Source organism: Rana temporaria, chromosome 7 (genome assembly GCF_905171775.1).
Source record: "Rana temporaria chromosome 7, aRanTem1.1, whole genome shotgun sequence".
Classification (NCBI taxonomy): domain Eukaryota; kingdom Metazoa; phylum Chordata; class Amphibia; order Anura; family Ranidae; genus Rana; species Rana temporaria.
This window is the reverse complement of record NC_053495.1, coordinates 19,758,968-19,783,844: the sequence shown is the minus strand read 5'-3', so window position 1 is coordinate 19,783,844 and position 24,877 is coordinate 19,758,968. Positions and strand designations below refer to the sequence as shown.

General features: G+C 48.1%; 1 protein-coding gene across 1 annotated transcript in view; it reads left to right on the top strand.

The window, feature by feature from the left end:
• LOC120945138 (tubulin monoglycylase TTLL3-like) overlaps positions 1–24,877 on the top strand; it is a 44,092-nt gene that overhangs the window by 8,472 nt on the left and 10,743 nt on the right. The window contains exons 3-12 of the mRNA XM_040359022.1: positions 1,883–1,958; positions 3,556–3,663; positions 6,260–6,351; positions 7,349–7,526; positions 11,918–11,979; positions 13,579–13,707; positions 14,894–15,008; positions 16,549–16,677; positions 19,157–19,343; positions 22,794–22,942. Coding sequence (XP_040214956.1) covers positions 1,883–1,958; positions 3,556–3,663; positions 6,260–6,351; positions 7,349–7,526; positions 11,918–11,979; positions 13,579–13,707; positions 14,894–15,008; positions 16,549–16,677; positions 19,157–19,343; positions 22,794–22,942 — 1,225 coding nt within the window. The remainder of the gene's footprint in view (positions 1–1,882; positions 1,959–3,555; positions 3,664–6,259; positions 6,352–7,348; positions 7,527–11,917; positions 11,980–13,578; positions 13,708–14,893; positions 15,009–16,548; positions 16,678–19,156; positions 19,344–22,793; positions 22,943–24,877) is intronic.

The following is a 24,877-nucleotide window of genomic DNA, read 5'->3' as shown; positions in this document are numbered from 1 at the left end:
GCATCATGCTGTGGGGATGTTTTTCAACAGCAGGAACTGGGAGACTAGTCAGGATCGAGAGAAAAATGAATGTAGCAATGTACAGAGAGGGACCTTAGTCAGGGAGGTGACCAAGAACTGATGATCACTCTGACAGAGCTCCAGCATTTTTCTGTGGAGAGAGGAGAACCTTCCAGAAGAACAACCATCTCTGCAGCACTCCACCAATGAGGCCTGTATGGTAGCGTGGCAGACGGAAGCCACTCCTCAGTAAAAGGCACATGACAGCCGCCTGGAGTTTGCCAAAAGGCACCTGAAGGACTCTCAGAACCTTAAAGAAACAAAATTCTCTGATCTGATGAAACACAAATGTAACACTTTGGCCTGAAGTGCCAGCATCCTGTCTGGAGGAAACCAGGCACTGCTCATCACCTGGCCAATACCATCCCTACAGTGAAGCATGGTGGTGGCAGCATCATGCTGTGGGGATGTTTTTCAGCAGCAGGAACTGGGAGACTAGTCAGGATCGAGGAAAAAATGAATGTAGCAATGTACAGAGACATCCTTGATGAAAACCTGCCCCAGAGCGCTCTGGACCTCAGACTGGGTCGAACCCTAAGCACATAGCTGAGATAACAAAGGAGTGGCTACGGGACAACTCTGTGAATGTCTTCGTGTGGCCCAGCCAGAGCCCAGACATGAACCCGATTGAACATCTCTGGAGAGATCTGGAAATGGCTGTGCACCGACCCTCCCCATCCAACCTGATGGAGATTGAGAGGTCCTGCAAAGAAGAATGGGAGAAACTGCCCAAAAATAGGTGTGCAGAGCCTGTGGCGTCATACTCAAAAAGACTTGAGGCTGTAATTGGTGCCAAAGGAGCTTCACCAAAGTACTGAGCAAAGGATGTCTTACTTACTGGCCCGGATTCAGTAAGATTTGCGCATAAATTACGGAGGCACAGGGCAACGATTTTGCCCCGCGCCCCCGCAAATTTGCGCCGCTGCCCTCGATTCACGGAGCAGTAGCTCCGTAAATTGCGAGGGCGCGCCGGAAAAATTGCCCGGCGTAAGCGCGCGTAATTTAAATGATCCCGCAGGGGGCGGGAATCATTTAAATTAGGCGCGTTCCCGCGCCGATCGTAAAGCGCATGCGCCGCCGGGAAACTTTCCCGACGTGCATTGCGGCAAATGATGTCGCAAGGACGTCATTTGCTTCAAAGTGAACGTGAATGGCGTCCAGCGCCATTCACGAATCACTTACGCAAACGACGTGAAATTCAAATTTCACGACGCGGGAACGGCGGGTATACTTTAGCATTGGCTGCCCCTACTATTAGAAGGGGCAGCCTTACGCTAAAGACGCCGTACGGAAACTCCGTAACTTGCGTACGCAGGGCCCGCGCAACATTGTGAATCGGTGTTAGTATGCAAATTGCATACTAACACCGATTCACAATGGGAGCGCCCCCTAGCGGTCATCGCAAGAATGCAGCCTAAAATCTGCGTGGCATAAGAGCCTTATGCCACGCAGATTTTAGGCTGCAGTCGGCGTTACGATGTTCCTGAATCAGGAGCATTCGTAACGCCGGAGCAAGTCAGCAATTGCGCTGCGTAACTATGGTTACGCAGGCGCAATTGCTCTCTGAATCCGGGCCACTGTGATTTTTTTTTTTCATTTTTTATTTTTAATAAATTGGCAAAGATTTCAAACAAACTTCTTTCACGTTGTCATTATGGGGAATTGTTTGTAGAATTTTGAGGAAAATAATATATTTTCTTCATTTTGGAATAAGGCTGTAACATAACAAAATGTGGAAAAAGTGAAGTGCTGTGAATACACAGATGCACTGTAGATTTTCTTTAACTTGCCTTTAACACATTGTTTCCGGTGTAACCCACAGCTTGTCTCTCAATGTCCTGCTGACACACAGAAGCTGGATGGAGGACAGGGGACAACTGGAAGTGTCGATGAGTCAGGTATGGAGAGTCATGACATTGTGTCTTACCTTATGATATGTTGTACAGGAGGCTTCACTAACAACAAGGTACAGAAATCCAACAATCTTCCAATGTGAAAACCTGAGTGCTTTCACACTAATGCCACATACACACGATCGGTCAAACCAATGAGAATGGTCTGATATTTTTTACAATTTAATTATTTTTTTTTTACAATTTTTTATTATAATTTTTTTTTTAATACGTTTTTTCAATTTTTTTTTAAGAGCCCCATTAAGGGGCTTTGGTGAAATATCACGGGTCAAAACAGGGGGCCATCTATTTTTTTATTTTATTTTTGTATTTTTTCCAATTTAATTTATTTTTTTATTATTATTTACAATTTTATTTTCTTAATTCGTTATTCCAAAAAAATTAGGGAGCCCCATTAGGGGGCTTTGGTGAAATATCACGAGACTAAACAGGGGGGAATGATCTGCAGCATTATAAACAAGGAAATATTACCGCGCTAAAAATATACAACAATATATGTGAGCTGCAACAAAAATTGTGATATACACACAAAAGTACATAGGGAAAAAGAAATAAGTTGCGCTAGTAAAAGTGAAAATAAAATTGTGTTGATCAAAATCTATAAACCAAGCACTGAGAGTCCAGAAATTCAAAAAAGTCCTCAAATAACTTGAATTAGTGGTAATGAAACAAAAAGATGCAGTGAACTCAAAATTAATGTGAAACCACCACCGATAAGAAAAAACACCATATGAGATGCGCGCTTACCAGAAGGCAAGCAAATTAAGCTTGCGGCTGAACCCCAGCCATGGTCTTTAAACTGGAGTAATCACCGTCATTACAGGATGAGAGTCCTCCCGATATCAGATACCAAACAATTGAAGCTTGTGGCTGAACCCCAGCCAGGGCCTTTAAACTGGAACGGTCTCCAACACCAGAGGGTTCTCCCGGTTTCCAGAATGATAATGAACCACCGGGAAAAAATGATAGGCTCACAATAGTGAAGTACCGTAAAAAGTAGCAGTTTAATAAAAAAAATTTAAACACTTACAGAGATAACTTTTTAAAATCACAAAGAAAGAGAGCCGGCCGGCTTCCACGAACGCCCGTCCTCATGGACCGTAACGCCACACGTCAGAACGTCTCCTTGCCCGACGTACGTTTCGTCAAATAATGACGTCGTCTGGAGAATTTTTTTTTCACAAGAAATCGTCTGGAGAATTTGCTTGCCTTCTGGTAAGCGCGCATCTCATATGGTGTTTTTTTTTTTTTCGGTGGTGGTTTCACATTAATTTTGAGTTCAAGTTATTTGAGGACTTTTTTGAATTTCTGGACTCTCAGTGCTTGGTTTATAGATTTTGATCAACACAATTTTATTATGATCTGCAGCATACAAGGTGATTAGGGTGTGCCCATGCACACCTGGCACACCCTGTGCGCACGCCTATGGGTTCCACCCACTCTAGAAGTTGTAGAGATGACTTTCTGAATGTCACTGCTGGTTGTATGACTACTTGGCCATAATATTTTGGGCTTGTAAATAAAAATGAACATTGAATAGGCAGCCAGGGCACATAAAAAAAAAATATGATATATTTTACAGGCACCTTTTTGAAGCTTCAAAATCATCATGAAGGCCATCGAGCTACATCACCTACTGGGAACCTCAAAAAGAAGCCGCGGTCTGCTGTGGAAAAGCACAAGCAGGATGGTAGGAAAACAATCAAAGAATCACCATTGATGGGGCTTTGTGGATGGGGGGCCTAATGCATAATAGTTTAAGCAGGAAAAATAATTTATGTTAGCAGCCAGTCAGGATCTCTCTTCTTATGTTTCCAGCAAAGGGGAGTTGGCACCGCTATTCCAATCCATGTGTGTTTGTCTGTGCCTCTGTACTGAGTGGGTCTAATGGGTGTGGTTTCATAATTAACTGTCAGGTGTGCAGCTGCAGGGCACTAATGAGGGAATCTGCTGGGCCTGCGTCCCTTTAGACGGGCTCCCATTGAAAGTATCTCTCCAAAAATGAAATTTTTGTTGCAGGGGATGCCTGAAATCTGACCTTTATCTTAGATCCTGATTTGGGACTGTAAAGTCGTTCCCCATGATTTCCAATGACAACCATTTATATTAGCACGACTTCAAGTCGTGCCGACTTCAAAGTAGTTCCTGCACTACTTTGGTTCAACTTTGATCCTACTTCAGCCCATTGAATATCACTGAAGTCGGATAAAAGTCGGATCGCCTATTAACGGATCCGACTTTGGCATGCGACTTGTGCCCTGATGATCTTGAAGGAAAACTCCACGCCAAGTAAAAAAAAAAACGGCATAGGTTCTGTGATACATTTGCCTATATGTCTCAGTTTACTACTCCCTGCTAGCCAGGTTATTGATGTGCTAATGTCCCCTCACTATTTCTAAAGGTTAATTGATCTATTGTGTTGTGTGAAGGAGAGCTGGGTTTAAGTGGCTTGTGTTAATTATTCTGATTGCTTCATTGTGGTAATTATCTCTCTATATGCGGGGTCGAGCGGTCTGGTTGATGTATTCAGTACAGCTAGTGCTCAGCGTCATTGATGTCATTGTCTAAAGAAAATGTGTTTCAGCATCGGCCCCGTCGTGTCTACCTAGTCATCTGTATGGAAGCCCAGTGTGAGGGGGGCGGAGATTTGTCATTGTAACAGTTTTGGAAATGACATATAAGCTGTGTGTTATAACATTAAAGTCTGTGTTGTTCAAGCAGTAAGCTGGTCTCATGTGTGGCTTTCTGGGCGATTCCAGGGATATCCCTCCTCGTGGAATATTGGGGTGATTTTCGTTATGGGAAGAAGGGAACGTTGACGGGGATATCATACCGATACCGTCACAGGTTCCCCCCCAAAATCCATACCAGACCCTAATCTGAGCATGCAGCCTGGCCGTTCAGGAAAGGGGATGGGGACAAGCGAGCGCCCCCCTCCTGAACTGTACCAGGCTGCATGCCCTTAACATGGCGGGGTGGGTGCTCTGGGGCAGGGGGGCCCTGTGCCCCCCACCCCAAAGCACCTTGTCCCCATGTTGATGAGGACAAGGGCCTCTTCCCGACAACCCTGGCCATTGGTTGTCGGGGTCTGCAGGCGGGGGCTTATCGGAATATGGGAGCCCCCTTTAATTAGAGGGCCCCTAGATCCCAGCCCCCCACCCTATATGAATGAGTATAAGGTACATTGTACCCCTACCCATTCACCTGAAAAAAAGGGTCAAAAATAAAACACAGTACATTAATTATAGTAATTTATTTGGCAGCTCCGGGGGTCTTTTCCGATTTCTTTTCCCTCTGTGGCTCTTGTGCCTCCTCCGCTGATGTCTTCTCCCCTCTTCGGGTTCTTCTCCCTCTGTTGGCTGTCTTCTGCCGGGTCTCCTCCGCTATCTTCTGCTCTTTTGTCCGCACTTTTGCACACTCGTGCCCAGTCTTCTCCATTGTCTTCTTCTCTCTGCTCTTCTTCCGATGTTGACTCTACGCTTTCTCCCCCTCTAATGCTGTGTGCACGGTGTGCAATGACTTATATTGGCATGGGTCACCGGGTTACCTTGCCCCTATGACGTCACCGCCCATCATGCACCCGGTGGTGACATCATAAGGGGTGGGGTCACCCCTAACAATGTTATCCACTTTCCAAACTATCTTCTGTAATCTATAGCACCCGCCTCCATATGTAAGAAAGATGAATAGAGTGGGCAGTGCTGGGACAGGATCATCCAGTGCCCAGGGCAAAAGATGCCAAATTGCACCCCCCCCCTTCATTATTTGTGAGCTTAAGAGGATGAGTGGAAGACAGAGCACAGCCCGTACCTCCTCCCGGCTCTCTCCTCTTCTTGCTGCTTCCAGCACTGGGCTGACAGAAGTAGTGATGCTGCTGTTACTACTCCGGTTTTAGCCTTATAGTAAAATAAACTTGCAGCACCCCCATCCCTACAATATACGCTGCACCAAGGGCAGTCGTCCCTTTTGCCCATCCCTTGTCCCTCCCTAAAAGGGGGAGATGTTTGTAGTCCAAATCAGAGGAGCAGCCTAGGGTGACAACACCTCCTCCATAGATACAGTACAGTAAGTGAGCGTTGTCACTCGAGGACAGGCAGTGTGTGATTGGCAGGATTGCCAGGTGAAGAATAGAAAATGAATGCAGCCACAACCAAGGTCTGGTATTCTGCAATGGATAAAAAAATAATATTCTTGGGCTTAGATACAATATTATCATGCAGACAGGGCAGGTGTGATCGAATATATTAACATCTTAATCTAATCATTATGTACACATTCTATGGCAGCTGAAGGGCGGATGAGAAAAATTATGAATGCTACCATGATCAACCCAGAGAGACTGAAGCTAGCCAAGCTTCTAGTGGAGAAAGCAATTAAGGTCAGTAAAACTAGTTCAGCATACAAGTGTAGCAACATAATTATTAATCCCCTGTTCTAATTATTTAATTATGAAAAAGGGTTTATTATGTATGAGACCTGAGACAAGGGGCCAAGCTGAAAGCCCAAATGACAGCTAAAAAAGAAAAGGCTATGGGGTGTATTTATATATAAAAAAAAGAATGCAGACCTATTTGTCCTGTGAGCATGTAAAGTACATTCCTTCTGTTTGAATTGGTGTAAAAATGATTGTGATTGGGCTATTTTTTCTCCAGGTTAAGTGTTATTCTTCATACAGAATAGAGTGACTAAGGAATATACTGCATTAAGGCCACTAGATGGAGCTGAGTGTTTACTTCCTATGATCATCAACCCCATCTAGTGGCCAGAATGCAGTATTTTCCTGACTCACATTTTTCTGTATAAAGAATAACATTCGACTTAAAGCGGAGGTTCACCCAAATAAAATTTTTCTCAGAACAACTTCTTTAGACTTCTAACATGTACAGTTTTTTTTTCTTACGCTGTACATACCTTATAATCTATCTTTTCATTCCGGCTCCCGGGTACTTCTCCCCGCGGGAGTAGGCATTTCCAAGCTGAGGAGGCATGTCATCTGGGAGGTCGCCCAGATGATTGATGTCTTTTCAACAAAAGCTCCCCCCGGCGGATAAGGCCCCGCCCCCCGTATTGCGTAGGCGCGTCCGTGTCACAGCGTTTCCGAAAGAAGCTGAACATGCAGATCTGCTAGTCGGCTCTATACGGCGCCTGCGTCGGCGCCCTGATCACTGGGGGAGAAAAGACTGAGAAAATACTTATTTCTGCCTGCAGCAGACTGATGACATCATCTCAGCCTTGGCAATGTCACTGAATGGAGGATGGATTTTTGATGGAAGGTGGAGCTTTTCTGAAAAGTGATCCTGACTATGTGGATAGGTCAAAAATTGTATTCATAACTACTTATTAATGCCGTTTTCTCCCCCACCTCCGACACCCAGCAAAAAAAGATATTCAGCATCCACGGTCCATACCCTGTCATACGCAGCTGTCTGCGCAACCGCGGATGGGTGGAGAAGAAACTGCCCGAGGTGACCAAAGCAGCGAGGAAAAAAGAGAAATCTGCAGATGAGGAGACAGAGGAGGATGACGGCGATGGGAGCGGCCATGATGATGACGGTAATAAAAATGGCAGAACATGGGCTCCATATAGACATGAATGGGACGTTTCCATGCCAGGGTTGTGTGCTTTCCTGTTCCTTGTTGAAAATGCAACTAAAACTATTTCTTGGAAATATAATGAAAAGGTAAAAAATATATCCCAGCATGTCACAAAAGTATGCTATTATTAAAAGCGGACTCATTACAATAACAACTTCTTTATGATTCCAAGTGAAAAAACATCCAACCGCCACGCAGCAGCTCAGTCCTCGTCTTTAGTAGTATGCCACTTCAGCTTGGCTTCATCCAGGCCATGCTTCCAAACGCGTTTCGTCCTACCCACAGGAGCTCCATTACTAAGCCCTGTGGGAAGGGTGAAACACATTGGGGGTGTGGCCTGGATGGAGTCGGGTTGAAGCCATTTTCTACTAAAGACATGGGCTGAGCTGGTGTGTGGCAGTTGGAAGTTTTTTCACTTGGAGTTCTATAAAGGCAGGACGAGCCCTCTCTTCTGCCTTCACCCACAGTAGGAGTCATTAAGACTATTGGATGCATGTCTGAAGTGGCACCCTACGTTTTACATAGTCGCAACTTCTTTATGATGCTTAACTAGTCCTTATAAAGAGGGTCAGGGGCGTTGCTAGGTCTACAAAAGATCTGGGGTCTGAGCCCATAGCAGCGGTCCCCAACCTTTTTTGCACTTGGCACCAGCCACCAGATATAGATTGTCACTTGCCACGTCGCCTGCCACCATTTACGTATTGTCACTTGCCACGTCGCCTGCCACTAGATGCAGATTTTCACTTGCCACGTCACCTGCCACCAGATGCAGATGATCACTTGCCACGTCGCCTGCCACCAGATGAAGATGATCACTTGCCACGTCACCTGCCACCAGATACGTATTGTCACTTGCTACTTCACCGGCCACCATTTGCAGATTCACTTGTCACGTTGCCTGCCTCCAGATGCGGATTGTCACTTGCCACGTCGCCTGCCACCAGATACGTTTTGTCACTTGCTAAGTCGCCTGCCACCATTTGTAGATTCACTTGCCTGCCACCAGATGCGGATTTTCACTTGCCACGTCACCTGCCACCAGATGCGGATTGTCACTTGCCCTGTCGTCTGCCACCAGATGCAGATTGTCACTTGCCACGTCGCCTGCCACCAGATGCAGATGATCACTTGCCACGTCACCTGCCACCAGATACGTATTGTCACTTGCTACTTCACCTGCCACCATTTGCAGATTCACTTGTCACGTTGCCTGCCTCCAGATGCGGATTGCCACTTGCTACGTCGCCTGCCACCAGATACGTTTTGTCACTTGCTACGTCGCCTGCCACCATTTGTAGATTCACTTGCCATATTGCCTGCCACCAGATGCAGATTTTCACTTGCCACGTCACCTGCCACCAGATGCAGATTGTCACTTTCCCTGTCATCTGCCACCAGATGTGGATTGTCACTTGCCACGTCGCCTGCCGCCAGATGCGGACGATTGCTTGCCACGTCGCCTGCCACTATTTCTGGATTGGCACTTGCCATGCCAGCCAGTGCCACCAAATGTGCATTGTCGCTGCATTGGTGGCAGCACTGGTCCATTTAGCACAGAGGCAGGTGCAGTGGTCGGTTCTGAGTGAAGGCAGGAGAGTGGTGATGCGGGGTGGGCAGTGAGAGATGATTTCATCTTGCTGCTCCCCGTCGCACCTCCAACATTGAAGAGGCCCTGCTGTGAGGGCGGAAGAGAAGTGATGCAGGGCGGGTGGCAGGGGTGCATTTAGGTTTTGTGCCGCCCTAGGCCTGGTAAAACTCGTGCACCCCCTACTTTATATATGATGCACCCCTTCCTTTTTAAGACCCGCCCTGTCATTTTCATGGGAGGACAGAGGGACAGGATGGGATGAGGACAGGGTGGGATGAGGACAGGGGGACAGGATGGGATGAGGACAAGGGGGACAGGATGGGATGAGGACAGGGGGACAGGATGGGATGAGGACAGGGGGGACAGGATGGGACGAGGACAGGGGGGACAGGATGGGATGAGGACAGGGGGGACAGGATGGAATGAGGACAGGGGGGACAGGATGGGATGAGGACAGGGGGGACAGGATGGGATGAGCACAGGGGGGACAGGATGGGATGAGCACAGGGGGACAGGATGGGATGAGCACAGGGGGACAGGATGGGAAGAGGACAGAGTGGGATGAGGACAGAGGGACAGGGTGGGATGAGCACAGAGGGACAGGATGGGATGGGGACAGAAGGACGGGGACAGGATGGGATGAGGACAGGGGGACAGAATGGGATGAGGACAGGGGGACAGGATGGGATGAACACAGGGGGACAGGATGGGATGAGCACAGGGGGACAGGATGGGATGAGCACAGGGGGACAGGATGGGATTTTGCCGCCCCCCGCAAAGTGCCGCCCTAGGCCTGGGCCTTGTCGGCCTAGGCCATAATACATCACTGGCGGGTGGAGAGAAATTATGTCTCCGCTCGCTTCTTCCATCCGCCTGCCCGGCTCTTTCATGCAGCCCGCCCACCCGCCGCACCCGCGGCCTGGCTGCAGAGATGCCACAGCCCAGGACTAGTCCGCGGCCCGGTGGTTAGAGACCCCTGCGGTAAGAGACTCGGGGCTATGGGCCCCAGATTCGGGGCTGTAACCCCAGAAGCCACCCCCTAGCGACGCCACTGCAGCGGGTATAGAAAAGAATATTGCAAAGTCTAGATGTGCAACATTAGTAGAGACGTATCCCAACAGACTAAAGGCTGTAATTAAAGCAAAAACTGGTTCAACAAAAGACTGACATGGGGGAGATTCCATGTCCAATTCAGTGATTTTTTTTTTTTTTTAATGTTGGTTATATCTTTCACTTGGATGTTATAATTTGCACTAGTAAATACAGCTGGATAAGACAAAAACTGTGTCTGCTTTCATGTCAGGCTGCAAAGCAACAAAATGTGATTGATTTAAGGGGGGGGGGGGGGCTCTTTTATCCCTTTATTTTCATCTGATAATCCTACGAATAACACACTTCCTGCCCCTTCATGGCTACACTCACCTCTTCAGTGCATCTATGCAGGGGGCCCCAGGCTGGACTTTAGGGGCCAGATTCACAAAAGAGATACAACGGCATATCTCCTGATACGCCGTTGTATCTCTGAGATACGATTGTCGTATCTATGCGACTGATTCATAGAATCAGGTTACGCATAGATAGCCCTAAGATCCGACAGGTGTAAGTGACTTACACCGTCGGATCTTAGGCTGCAATTCTAGGCCGGCCGCTAGGTGGCGATTCCATTGCGGTCGGCGTAGAATATGCAAATGACTAGTTACGCCGATTCACGAACGTCCGCTTTGCCCGTCGATCTAAATTTACGTAGTTTCCGTAGAGATGCGTCACGTAAAACTAAGCATGCCCTCTAGGTGGTCTAAGCAATGTTAAGTATGGCCGTCGTTCCCGCGTCAAAATTTTAAATTTCACGTTGTTTGAGTAAGTCGTCCGTGAATGGCGCTGGATGCCATTTACGTTAACGTCGAAACCAATGACGTCCTTGCGACGTCATTTAGCGCAATGCACGTCGGGTAATTTGACGGACGGATCATGCGCAGTACGCTCGGCGCGGGAACGCGCCTAATTTAAATGGTGCCCGCCCCATTTGAATTAGGCGGGCTTGCGCCGAGCGGATTTACGTTACACCGCCGCAAGTTTACAGGTAAGTGCTTTGTGAATCAGGCACTTACGCTGTAAACCTGCAGCGGTGTAACGTAAATGGGATACGTTACGCCGCCGCTGCGCAACGTATTTGTCTGTGAATCTGGCCCTAGGTCTGCGCTTGTGCATCTCCGCTACATGGGATCAGTAGTTTACATAACATCTGTAAACATTTGCCATCTGTTCAGCTCTCAGGAAGTGACAAGGACACTGCATTTCTGGCAGGATCAACAGGTGTTTTCTGTACTTGCTGAAAATGTTCTTAGCCTTAAAAAAAGAAAACAAAAAAAAAAGATAAAAAAAGATATTACATTTTTGTTTCTGGGTTTATTAACCCTTTAAGTTAGCAATAGTCGCACATTTTTTTGCATTACACCTGTAAGGGGGCCAATGGTCCCCAGGGCCCCTTACAGGCCCAGCCGGCCCCCCTCCCAAATTGCATTACACGTGTAATGTCCCCAGAGCCCCTCGTCCCCCCCCCCCGTTTATTATCTTGCGTCAGGAGAGAAGAGATTACACTTGGTTCTCTGCTCCAGGGGGGCCTGCCTAAGGCTGTGTAAGGGGCCCCAAAATTTGTGATGGCTGCCCTGGTTACTTCTACACCCTGACCAAGAATCTCAACTAGCATTTGATTGGATTCTGGTAAATGTAAAGAAGAAATTATGTTTTATTTCTTAATCAGATGACGATGGTGAAGAGGAGGATGAAAAAGATGATGATCCTGATGGCACCTATGACCTGATGGTAACTATTTTTTTTTGTTTGTAACAGCAAAATGTGAAAGATTTTAAGGGATATGAATACTTTTTCAAGGAACTGTATATTTACTAAAATAATTGCATTTCCATGTTCTGTGTACTTTAGGATACCAGACATAGTGGGGTAGATTCAGAAAGCAATTGCGTCTGCGTAACCATAGTTACGCAGCGCAATTGCTTAGTTGCGCCGGCGTATCGAGTGCTCCTGATTCAGAAAGCTCGATACGCCGACTGCAGCCTAAGATATGACTGGCATAAGGCTCTTATGCCATCGTATCTTAGGCTGCATTCTTACGCTGGCCGCTAGGTGGCGTTCCCGTAGTGTTCAGCGTATAGTATGCAAATTGCATACAAACGCCTATTCACAACCCTACGCGAGCCCTGCGTAAGCAGTTTACGTCGTTTCCGTTCGTCGGGTTCCGCGTAAGGCTGCTCCTGCTATTAGCAGGGGCAGCCAATGGTACGTATACCCGTCGTTCCGGCGTTGCGAATTTAAAATTTAACGTCGTTTGCGTAAGTGAATAGTGAATGGCGCTGGACGCCATTTACGTTCACTTTGAAGCAAATGACGTCCTTGCGACGTCATTTGCCGCAATGCACGTCGGGAAAGTTTCCCGACAAGGCATGCGCACTACGTTCGGCGCGGGAACGAGCCTAATTTAAATGATCCACGCCCCCTACGGGATCATTTAAATTACGCCCCCTTACGCCAGGCTGTTTTAAGGAGTGCCCGCGCAAATTACGTAGCTACTGCTTCATGAATGAAGTGGTAGCGCAGATAATTTGCGTAGGCGCAGGGTAAAAACGGTACGCTGCGCCTCCGTAAGAAGTGCGCAGCGGTACCTGAATCTACCCCCGTGTGTGCAGGGTCCTGGGTTTAGTAACACTCAGTGGCGGCCCGTAAAGCAGGGGTGCCACCCCCCTATCCATGTGTCCGGCCCCCATAATCTACATGCGGGGTGCCGGACGCATGAATTCCAATGGTTTTTTATTTTTTATTTGAAGCACGTGATTAGAATCAGAGGCTCTAATAGGCTTTAAAAAAAGGTGGGCTCAGAGCACTGTGCCCTGAGCCCATCCAGTTGTGTGACAATAGCGAATTAATATTCGCTATTGTCACACTGATTCTTCTCCTGGCCAATCCGGAAGTGGGTTCTGAGAACCGTTTCCTGATTGGCCGAAGGGAGAATCCATCCTATTGGCTGAGAAGGGAGGAGACGCATAGTCACCGTAATGCCGAGTAGACGCAGGGGAAGCCTGACCGACCAACCCACCAGCCTCCACTGGAAGACAGAGGGAGGACACGGAGGCCAGGACACGTAGAAAACGGTGGCGGGAAGCCGCCCCCGGTGGGCACCCTTCAACATGTCAGTCCGGGGGCAGCACAGGGCAATTGAGCAGGCGATGGGGGGGAATGGTGTTCAGGTCTGTCTGCCCCCCCCCCCCCCCCGACCGATGGAGCACCAGCCGCCACTGGTAACACTTTAATTTGAAGACTTCCCACATGCTCTGTTTCATTTTAAGTTTATTTTAAATTCTTCTTAAAAAATATTAACTTCCAGTATCCATTGTATGTCCTGCTCAGTCAAGGCTTGTTCGCAACGAGACCCCCAATTTTATCTGGACAACTAGACGTGATGCCGTGGACTGCCGCTTCCTGAAAAAGGACCAAATGATGAATCACTACGCCAAAGCTGGTTCCTTCACCACCAAGGTGGGTCCCTCCGCTTTGTGTCTTAATGAATATATTATCCTGATAAAGACCGGCCTTATGTTACAAAATTTTTTCAAAGGGGGGCGCTTCGGCAGCGGCGATATACAGTCGCATTTTACCCTTTCTTCGACCGCTAGCGGGGGTTAAAAGCGCCCCCCCCCCCCACGTTAAAATGTAAAAACACCCCACTGTGTCCCCTGCATCTTTCAATATATCTTTGTCACTACTGTGTACCCCCTCTCCACAACTGCACCTCTGGACCCCTTTACATTACACAGCACCTCACAGCTCTGGACCCCTTTACATTACACAGCACCCCACAGCTGTGGACCCCTTTACATTACACAGCACCTCACAGCTCTGGACCCCTTTACATTACACAGCACCTCACAGCTCTGGACCCCTTTACATTACACAGCACCCCACAGCTCTGGACCCCTTTACATTACACAGCACCCCACAGCTCTGGACCCCTTTACATTACACAGCACCCCACAGCTCTGGACCCCTTTACAATACACAGCACCCCACAGCTCTGGACCCCTTTACATTACACAGCACCCCACAGCTCTGGACCCCTTTACATTACACAGCACCCCACAACTCTGGACCCCTTTACATTACACAGCACCCCACAGCTCTGGACCCATTTACATTACACAGCACCTCACAGCTTTGGACCCCTTTACATTACACAGCACCCTGCATCACTGGCCCCCTTTACATTACACAGCACCCTGCATCACTGGCCCCCTTTACATTACACAGCACCCTGCATCTCTGGACCCCTTTACATTACACAGCACCCTGCATCTCTAGACCCCTTTACATTACACAGCACCCTGCCAGATGCCCATGGAGGTAGAAAAGAAGGACACCTTTATAATGTTGGCAAGGTCCGGCGGCTGCCGGCCCTTTAGCCGAGGATCCCCGCTGCGCATGCGCCGCTACAATCAGCGGCGCATTGTGAGGGGAATATCTCCTAAACCGTACAGGTTTAGGAGATATTCTTTATACCTACAGGTTAGCCTTATTATAGGCTTACCTGTAGGTAAAAGTGGTAGTAAAGACTTTACTACCACTTTAAGCGGTTAACAAGCTCAGGCAGCCAGCCATAATACTGTGCAGGGCAGGCATCTGAATGTATCATTGACTTATTAACTAAGACCAAATGTTTCATTTGCAGGTGGGGTTGTGTGTTAATCTTAGGAACCTGCACTGGTTTGATGAAGCCGACCCTGATTCTTTTTTCCCTCGTTGCTACAGACTGGGGGCCGAAGATGAGAAGAGGTCTTTCATTGGTAAGGCTTTTTAGCACCTCTAAAACTTTGTTTACACCGGCAATACAAGGGGGTACCCAAAGTCCATACTCTGTGGCCCAGATTCTCAACCGAGATACAACGGCGTATCTCTGCGTTGAGCCGTCGTATCTATGCGACTGATTCTTAGAATCAGTTACGCATAGAGATCCATTAGATCCGACAGGCGTAAGTCTCTTACGCCGTCGGATCTTAAGTGCATTTTTTTTTTGGCCCGCTAGGTGGCCCTTCCGTCGAAATCCGCATCGAGTATGCAAATTAGCTAGATACGCGAATTCCCGAACGTACGCGTGGCCGATGCAGTAAAGTTACAACGTTTACGTTAGGCTTTTCCCGGCGTAAAGTTACCCCTGGGTCTATGAGGCGCAGCCAATGTTAAGTATGGCCAATGTTAAGTTACGTTGTTTGCGTAGGTCGTCCGTGAATGGGGCTGGACGTCATTTACGTTCAGGTCGAAACCAATGACGTACTTGCGACGTCATTTGGAGCAATGCACACTGGGATATTTTACGGATGGCGCATGCGCAATTCGTTCGGCGCGGGGACGCGCTTCATTTAAATGATACACGCCCCCTACCCGCCAAATTTGAATTCCGCCGGGTGGTTTACACTACGCCGCCGCAACTTAACAGGCAAGTGCTTTGTGAATAAAGCACTTGCCTGAAAAACTTGCGGAGGCGTAACGTAAATGAGATACGTTACGCCCGAGGGCCCTATGCCACTAGGGGGCCCCATCAGGGTTGCCAGCCTCAGTAAAACCAGGGACAGTATGTAAAAATCGGTGTTTTTAAAAAAATCCCAAGATTATAGCTGCCCCGCCTCTCCAGTACCTTTTCAGTGAGTGTATGTGTATTCTGTGTATATGTATACTGTGTGTATATATTGTGTGTATACTGTGTATGTATACTGTATGTGTGTGTGTATACTGTGTGTATATTGTGTGTGTATATATTGTGTGTCTGTGTGTGTATACAGTGTATGTATACTGTATGTGTGTGTGTGTATACTGTGTGGCCCCATAATCTATTGCCTGGGGGCCCCATAATCTCCTATTGCCCGGGGGTCCGATAATGTCCTATTTCCCGGGGGCCCCATAATCTCCTATTGCCCGGGGGCCCCATGAGTTGTCAGTCCGCCCCTGTGTATGTGCATGTGTATATATACTGACCGTGTCAGCAGAGCAATGGACGGTGTCAGTAGGGCAGTAGGCGGTGTCAGTAGTTTACATTTTTTATATTTTTTATTATTATTTCTTACAATTTTACCATTTTCTTTCTACAATTTCATTAAGAGCCCTGCTTAGGGCTTTAGTGAAATATCAGGGGTCTAAACAGGGGGAATCTGTGCCACACTGGGTGATAAGGGTGTGCCCAGGCACATCTGGCATACCCTGTGTGCACGCCCATATTTATTAACTACCAGATTAAAAAAGAAAAATCATCAGATTACAACACATTCTTCCTAAACTTTCACTTTGCACAATATATTTATTGCCTATTTCTGTGGGAATTTTAACCTTTAGAAGATTTTTGGCTGACGGCTGCTCGGGGTATTCTAAAGAGAGTGTCGGGAAGAAGCAGCATTCCGGCTACAGATCCAGAGATTATCACGTTGGTCCCAGAGAATGCAACTAATCCAAAGAATGAACAAGGTAAAGACAGATCCTGTCAAGTGGGCATTGGACTGATTTAAAGGGTACACAGTCAGCTGGACTTGTTCTGTAATGTTGAACATGTTTTGCATCTATTACAAGCCACTTCTTCAGTTCTAACAGGTGTGAGAAAGATAACCCAGCATCCACATCCACAGACTTGAGCCCCGTACACACGATCGGACCTTTGTCCGACCAAAATCACATCGGAATTCCGAGGGAATTCCATCGGAGTAAAAGAGAACATGTTCTCTATCTAAACTCCGACGGAATTCCTCAGAATTTCCGATGGAAATAATTCGATGGGGCCATACACACGGTCGGAATTTCCGATGGAAAAAGTCTGTCTGACCTTTTCCATTGGAAATTCCGATTGTGTGTACAGGGCATTACGCACTAATCCAGCTACCATGAAATGTGTAGATGTTGATTGTCTAAGAACAGGATAGGAGGTGAAAAGATGGGATACGTAACTAGAACTTGGTGGTTCCACAACTTTGACATCTCTGATCCTGTTCTTGGAACTCAATATCTACACATATGTAGGTATAAATGTTGGGGTATCTCCCTGATAACAATTGGAACTGAAGAAGTGCCTTGTAGAAGCTACAAAATGTCTTCAACATTCCAAAACAAGTTCCGTTGAATATGACTTACTACGTACTACTAGCTGTAGTTCCCTGGCTGTGCCTGGTTCTGATACCTTTGAGTCACTGACCTACTGTAAAGTAATGTCTGTATGCCTTATCTCTACACATGGAGGTCAGCTATTCAGAAAGCATTAAAACTAGAGGTGCACCGAATGGGTTTTTTGGTGCTGAAACTGAAAATTAAAAATACACTAGGCCGAAAACCGAAACCGATGTCGGTTTTAAAAAAATATTTGTATACAGGAGAAGGTCAGAGACTGTGGACGTGGTAAGGAGATGGTCAGAGACTGGGGACGTGGTACAGGAGATGGTCAGAGACTGGGGACGTGGTAAGGAGATGGTCAGAGACTGGGGACGTGGTACAGGAGATGGTCAGAGACTGGGGACGTGGTACAGGAGATGGTCAGAGACTGGGGATGTGGTACAGGAGATGGTCAGAAACTGCGGACGTGGTACAGGAGATGGTCAGAGACTGGGGGACATGGTACAGGAGATAGTCAGAGACTGGGGACGTGGTACAGGAGATTGTCAGAGACTGGGGACGTGGTACAGGAGATGGTCAGAGACTGGGGACGTGGTACAGGAGATGGTCAGAGACTGTGGACGTGGTACAGGAGATGGTCAGAGACTGGGGACGTGGTAAGGAGATGGTCAGAGACTGGGGACATGGTACAGGAGATGGTCAGAGACTGCGGACGTGGTACAGGAGATGGTCAGAGACTGGGGACGTGGTAAGGAGATGGTCAGAGACTGGGGACGTGGTAAGGAGATGGTCAGAGACTGGGGACGTGGTACAGGAGATGGTCAGAGACTGCGGACGTGGTACAGGAGATGGTCAGAGACTGGGGGACATGGTACAGGAGATAGTCAGAGACTGCGGACATGGTACAGGAGATGGTCAGAGACTGGGGACGTGGTAAGGAGATGGTCAGAGACTGGGGACGTGGTAAGGAGATGGTCAGAGACTGGGGACGTGGTACAGGAGATGGTCAGAGACTGGGGACGTGGTACAGGAGATGGTCAGAGACTGCAGACATGATACAAGAGATCAATGCAGCCTCACCAGTGCCCGTCAGATGCAGCCAGCCTGTGTCCCCAGTGCAGCCAGCCTGTGTCCCCAGTGCAGCCTATCTGTGTCCCCAGTGCAGTCTGCCTGTGTCCCCAGTGCAACCAGCCTGTGCTGGGGCAGAGAGGGAAGAGAGAGAAGAGCCGCCGCCTGGTTGATTAGAGCGCCGGTAACATAACAGCTTCCATTTCAATAGCTTTGTGTTCCCCGCCACACGCCGTCACATAAAGCCCCTCCCTCTTGTCTGAGGAACTTTGATAGACAGATCACCCGTCCCAGGATTGGACGGGTGATCTGTCTATCAAAGTGCCCGGAAAAAGAGGAGGGGCTGTATGCAGCGGGGAACACACAGCTATTGAAATTAAAGCGGTTATGTTCCCGGCGCTCCAATCAACCAGGCGGCGGCTCTCCTCTCTCTTCTGTGCGATACAATGACATCCCTGTAATGGGTGGCACCAGCCCACCCAGGCCCCCGCCCAATTTTCGGCTCCATTATCGGCCTTTTTTCTCTTTCGGTAAAGTGCTTGAAAGAGATCTTTCCCATGTTCCTGCTGCTACACAGAGTGATAATACTAATGCGCATGGGGTTATTAGGGTGTGCCTGGGCACACTTGGCACACCCTGTGCGCACGCCTATGGCAGCCAATGAGGTTTCATCTCTTGTAGTGTGGATAAGAAAATGAAAGGAGGACCTTGATTGGTTACTATAGTTCACACCACTGCCCAACCCCTACTTGTATTCTTGTTTTCTTCCTGTCTGCAGATGCCAAAAGAACAAATAAACACGGAGGGCATGTGCCAGCCCAGGTGATCACTACCGCCATCCAGGCCTGTGAGACCTACCTGAACAGCCTGAAACATGATGACATTGACATGGAAACATACTCAGCTTCCGTCATGAAAGACGCAGCGTGGGAAGCATTTCTGCGTCATTATTATCAGGTCATCCAGTAAGTGAACACACAAAGAATCATTTGTGATGCCATTTTTATATTATCGGACATTTGAGGTGAACTTAAAGCTCCAAGCAGGTATAAAAAACATTGTTTAATTCTGCTAGGAATTCATTAATACAGTAGATTATTAATTATTTCTCTTTAGATGCAACTAGTGTAACAACTTAAATATGACCTGGTATCAGTGCCAGGTCATCTAGAGCCAAGGGCTAACATGCCAAATTGCGCCCCCTCCAAAAAAAAATAATAATCGAGCACTTATTTGCAGGGGTGCATTTAGGTTTTGTGCCGCCCTAGGCCTGGTAAAACTTGCGCACCCCCTACTTTATATATGATGCACCCCTTCCTTTTTAAGACCCGCCCTGTCATTTTCATGGGAGGACAGAGGGACAGGATGGGATGAGGACAGGATGGGATGAGGACAGGGGGACAGGATGGGATGAGCACAGGGGGACAGGATGGGATGAGCACAGGGGGACAGGATGGGATGAGGACAAGGGGGATAGGATGGGATGAGGACAGGGGGGACAGGATGGGATGAGGACAGGATGGGATGAGGACAGGGGGGACAGGATGGGATGAGCACAGGGGGACAGGATGGGATGAGGACAAGGGGGATAGGATGGGATGAGGACAGGGGGGACAGGATGGGATGAGGACAGGATGGGATGAGGACAGGGGGGACAGGATGGGATGAGGACAGGGGGGACATGATGGGATGAGGACAGGGGGGACACGATGGGATGAGGACAGGGGGGACAGGATGGGATAAGGACAGGGGTGACAGGATGGGATGAGCACAGGGGGGACAGGATGGGATGAGCACAGGGGGGACAGGATGGGATGAGGACAGGGGGACAGTATGGGATGAGGACAGAGTGGGATGAGGACAGAGGGGCAGGATGGGATGAGGACAGAGGGACGGGATGAGGACAGAGGGACAGGAGTACAGGATGGGATGAGGACAGGATGGGCTGAGGACAGGGGGACAGGATGGGATGAGGACAGGGGGACAGGATGGGATGAGGACAGGGGGACAGGATGGGATGAACACAGGGGGACAGGATGGGATGAGCACAGGGGGACAGGATGGGATGAGCACAGGGGGACGGGATGGGATTTTGCCGCCCCCCGCAAAGTGCCGCCCTAGGCCTGGGCCTTGTCGGCCTAGGCCAAAATACATCACTGCCTTATTTGCATGCTTACCCCTTAAGCATAAACCCCCCCTTCCTCCCAATACAAATATGCCTCCTGCTGAAATCCCCTTTCTAACACAAATCTTTAATCCCCCCCCCCCCCCCAGCTCAAATCTTCTCATTCCCTCACTCCCCATATGCCCCTAGCACAAATCCATCCCACCCCTCCTAAAATCCCCCCAAATTTCCCCTTCTAGCACAAATACCCCCCCCAAATTCCCCCTCCTGGCACAAATATTCCCCCCCCCCCATTCCCCCTCCCAACAAAAATTACCACTCCTAGCACACCTTCCCAAATTACCCCTCCCAACACAAACCCCTTCCCCCCAACCTCCTAGTGGTGCCCCCCCCACATGATACCACTAACCCCAGGGCAACCGTCCCTCCTGCCCCCCCCCCCCTTGTCCCAGCCCTGCCTGGTATCAGCCTCTTGCAGTCCCTGTATAGCAAAGTTCACACTTAAAGAGGTAGGGGTAGCTCTAGGGACCATTCAGGTGTACTACACGGAAATTTACTTTTAAAGAACAAGATGAGAAGAGAGATCAGTCTGTTGCTATACTTATCAGTGGCGGCTGGTGGTAATTTCTTTTGTGGGGGCGGAAAACAGTGCATCCATATACACCCCCCAGTCCGGTTGGTTGGGTTGGAGCACTTACCTCATCTATGGCAGGCAGCGCTTTACCCAGGCGGCAGGCATCGCGGGCGGCGGGCATTACGGGCAGCTTCCTCTTCCACACCTTGGTGGGCTCGTAGCGCAGTGCTCTGCGCCCCGAGCCCATCCTAATTTGAAGCCTATTAGAGCCTCTGGCTCTAATCAGGTGCTTAAAAAAAAACACCCCCCCCCCATTAAAATCTAAGCTTCCAACATCCTGCATGGGGGCCGGAAACATTTATAGGGGGGTGGTGCCTGTGCTCCCTTAATAGATGGGCCGCCCCTGATACTTATACTATCCAATCAGTGGTCTAGGGGTAGAAAGAGGACACTACTGTATTTCTGAACTGTAAGTAGTGTTATCCACCTGGCTGTGAGGTATGATGGGGCTGTGTAAATCTTAGGACTAGATGGAAAGATATAATAAAAAGCATCAGAGAGGAAGAACAGGTTGAGGTGTTTCTTGATTGAATAAAGTTATTTAGAAGACAACGTTTTTCAGTATGTTGTCTTGCCTCATAGAGCAGGGGTGTCCAAACTTTTATCAAAGAGGGCCGGATTTGATGAAGTGAACATGCGTGAGGGCCGACCATTTTGCCTGACATTCTTTGAACCATTAAAAATTTGGTCTAAGTGTGTTTGTCAGAGCACTGCTCAACAAGAATTCTATCGCTTTTGTGGCCCCGACGAATCCCCTAGCACTGCTCAGGACTAAGGATGAGCTTGAGAGTGTTATTTGGATATACCGTATTTATTGGTGTATAACACACACCTTCACTTTAAGAGGGAAGTTTCAGGAAAAAAATTAAATTTTAAATAAAGAACTGTGAAGCAAAATAATCTGCAGCCTCCCCATTGCCATGAATGCAGCTCCCCACTGCCATGAATGCAGCCTCCCCATTGCCATGAATGCAGCCTCCCCATTGCCATGAATGCAGCCTCCCCATTGCCATCAGTGCAGCCTGATCCATGCTCATCTGCAGCCTCCCCATTGCCATGAATGCAGCCTCCCCATTGCCATGAATGCAGCCTGATCCATGCCCATCTGCAGCCTCGGAGGGGACAGGGAGGGGGCGGGACGAGCGCCAACAGATTACATACAGGAGAATCTCCTGTTTAATCAGCGGCCTCTTTAATACAAAGCCCCGCCTCCTATGATAGACAGAACTTCGTCCAATGGCAGCCCAGGAGACAGGACTTCCTAGTACAGATGCCGCTGAGTAAACAGAAGATTCTCCTGTATGTAATCTGACGGCGCTCGTTATGCCACCTCCCTGTCCCCTCTGAGGTGGCGCAGATAAATACAGTATATATCTTTAGTGGCCCGGGGGGCCGCAAAAGATATATATATCCAAATTATCAGGGGGGCCACGATGAACCGGAACAAGGGCCGCAATCGGCCCGCGGGCCGGACTTTGGACATGCCTGTCATAGAGTATGCTGGCATTATGCGGTAACAAGACTCAATGTTGGGTCGCAGCTGGAATGTGTGGCCTGGCGGGATGGTGGAGCGGAGTCATGGAACCAGAAATATCCACTGAAACATTAGAGTTGTATGTACTGGCTTTTAAATAATCGGTTCCTATCTTATTGCAGTGACGGGGCTGTGATAGATCAATCTTCCTCCTATGTGGACCAGTGTGATCATGTATTAAGACGATTGGCAGAAGTGAACCCACAGCTGGACATTGAAGGAGACAGAAACATCTGGATTGTTAAACCAGGTGCCAAATCCAGAGGAAGAGGTGAGAGAACAAGATTCACATGACGTCAAGTCCTTCCATACCTTGCCATACTGACCTACCCAATCCATTATGTCTGGAGCTTTGGTTTCCTCTGCCCCAATGCATTACAACAAAACAGTCAGCCCTCCTAAAACTAATACAGTGAAACCTTGGTTTGAGAGCGTTTTGAAAGACAAGCAACATTTTTTAATACATTTTGACTTGATATACAAGCGATGTCTTGATATAAGAGTAGCGTCATGTCACAACTGAGTATAAAAGAGAAGAGAGGCGCCTCTAAGTGTAGCAATATGGTTACATTTAATGAAGGTACAACATTTAGAAACTCACATGGTTGATGAATAAAACAGGTACATCCAAGTATGCAGGGATCCGGGGTAAAGCTGTCCACATAGACCGCCCTCCGCACCACCATTGATGTCGTCCCGTCCACGAGTGGTTCAAGCTTCGCTTTCAGATCGCTCTACTGCAGGGTAGTCTTTCCGGTCATGATTGCAGACTGACAGCGGTGAGGAAGACGGTCTATGTGGATCGCTTTACCCCAGATCCCTGCATAGATGTGCTTCTTTTAATCATCAACCATGTAAATTGCTAAATATATTTAGCCGGATTCAGGTTGAGCGGCGCTTCTTTGTTCCGGCGTAGCGCAGGTCATTTACGCTACGCCGCCGCAAGTTAGAGAGGCAAGTGCTGTATTCACAAAGCACTTGCGTCCTAAGTTACGGTGGCGTATCGTAAATGTGCCGGTGTAAGCTCGCCTAATTCAAATTGGGAAGAGCTGGGCGTGTTTTATGTTAATAAGGCATGACCCCGTGTAATTGACGTTTTGATCGTACGGCGCATGCGTCGTCTGTGGACGTATCCCAGTGCGTCGGATAGAATGCCTAAGATACGTCGAACACTGCCTACGACGTGAACGTAACCTACGCACAGCCCTATTCGCGTACGACTTACGCAAACTACGTAAAAAAGATACGTTTGTTCCGACGTCCATACTTTGCATGGGCTGTGCCACCTAGAGACCAGCTTTATCTTTACGCCGGCGTATGTCTTACGTAAACGGCGTAACTAAATGCGACGGGCGGACGTACGTTTGTGAATCGGCGTATCTTGCTCATTTGCATATCCGACGCGGAAAACAACGGAAGTGCCACCTAGCGGCCAGCGTAAATATGCACCCTAACATAGGAGACTTACGCCGCTCGTATCTTAGCCTAATTTAAGCGTATCTGGTTTCCAGAATACGCTTAAATATACGACGGCGCAGATTCGGAGTTACGACGGCGTATCTACTGATACGCCGGCGTAACTCTACGTGAATCTGGCTATTTACCTTCATTAAATGTAACCATAATGCTACACTTAGAGGCTCCTCTCTGTAGCTCCTGCTGGATTTTGCTTCTAATCCCCTTGTGGAGGCTTCTATTTGTGGATGGACATTTTATGGTCACACAACCTATCACATTGCTACAGTCTTTTTATATGGACTATAAACTGAAGGACTTATGAATAAATGGTTGTGGAACAAATCATTTGAGTTTCCATTATTTCTTATGGGAAAATTTGCTTTGATATACAAGTGCTTTGGATTACAAGCATGCTTCCAGAACGAATTATGCTCGCAATCCAAGGTTTTACTATATTTCAATTATGAACGGAAACTGGAGTCTCTGCCCCTCACCTCCTATTATATGGTGTCAACATTTTATGTCAACATGAATCAAACATTTATGAACCTACTTTGTAGATATAAAGGACACAGGAGCACCTGAAAGAAAACTGTGCCAACACAAGGAGCACATAAAGACTATTAGGTAGATTCACGTACGTCGGCTTAACTTTGTACGGGCGTAACGTATGTTATTTACGTTACGCCGCCGCAAGTTAGAGAGGCAAGTGCAGTATTCACAAAGCACTTGCTCCGTAAGTTGCGGC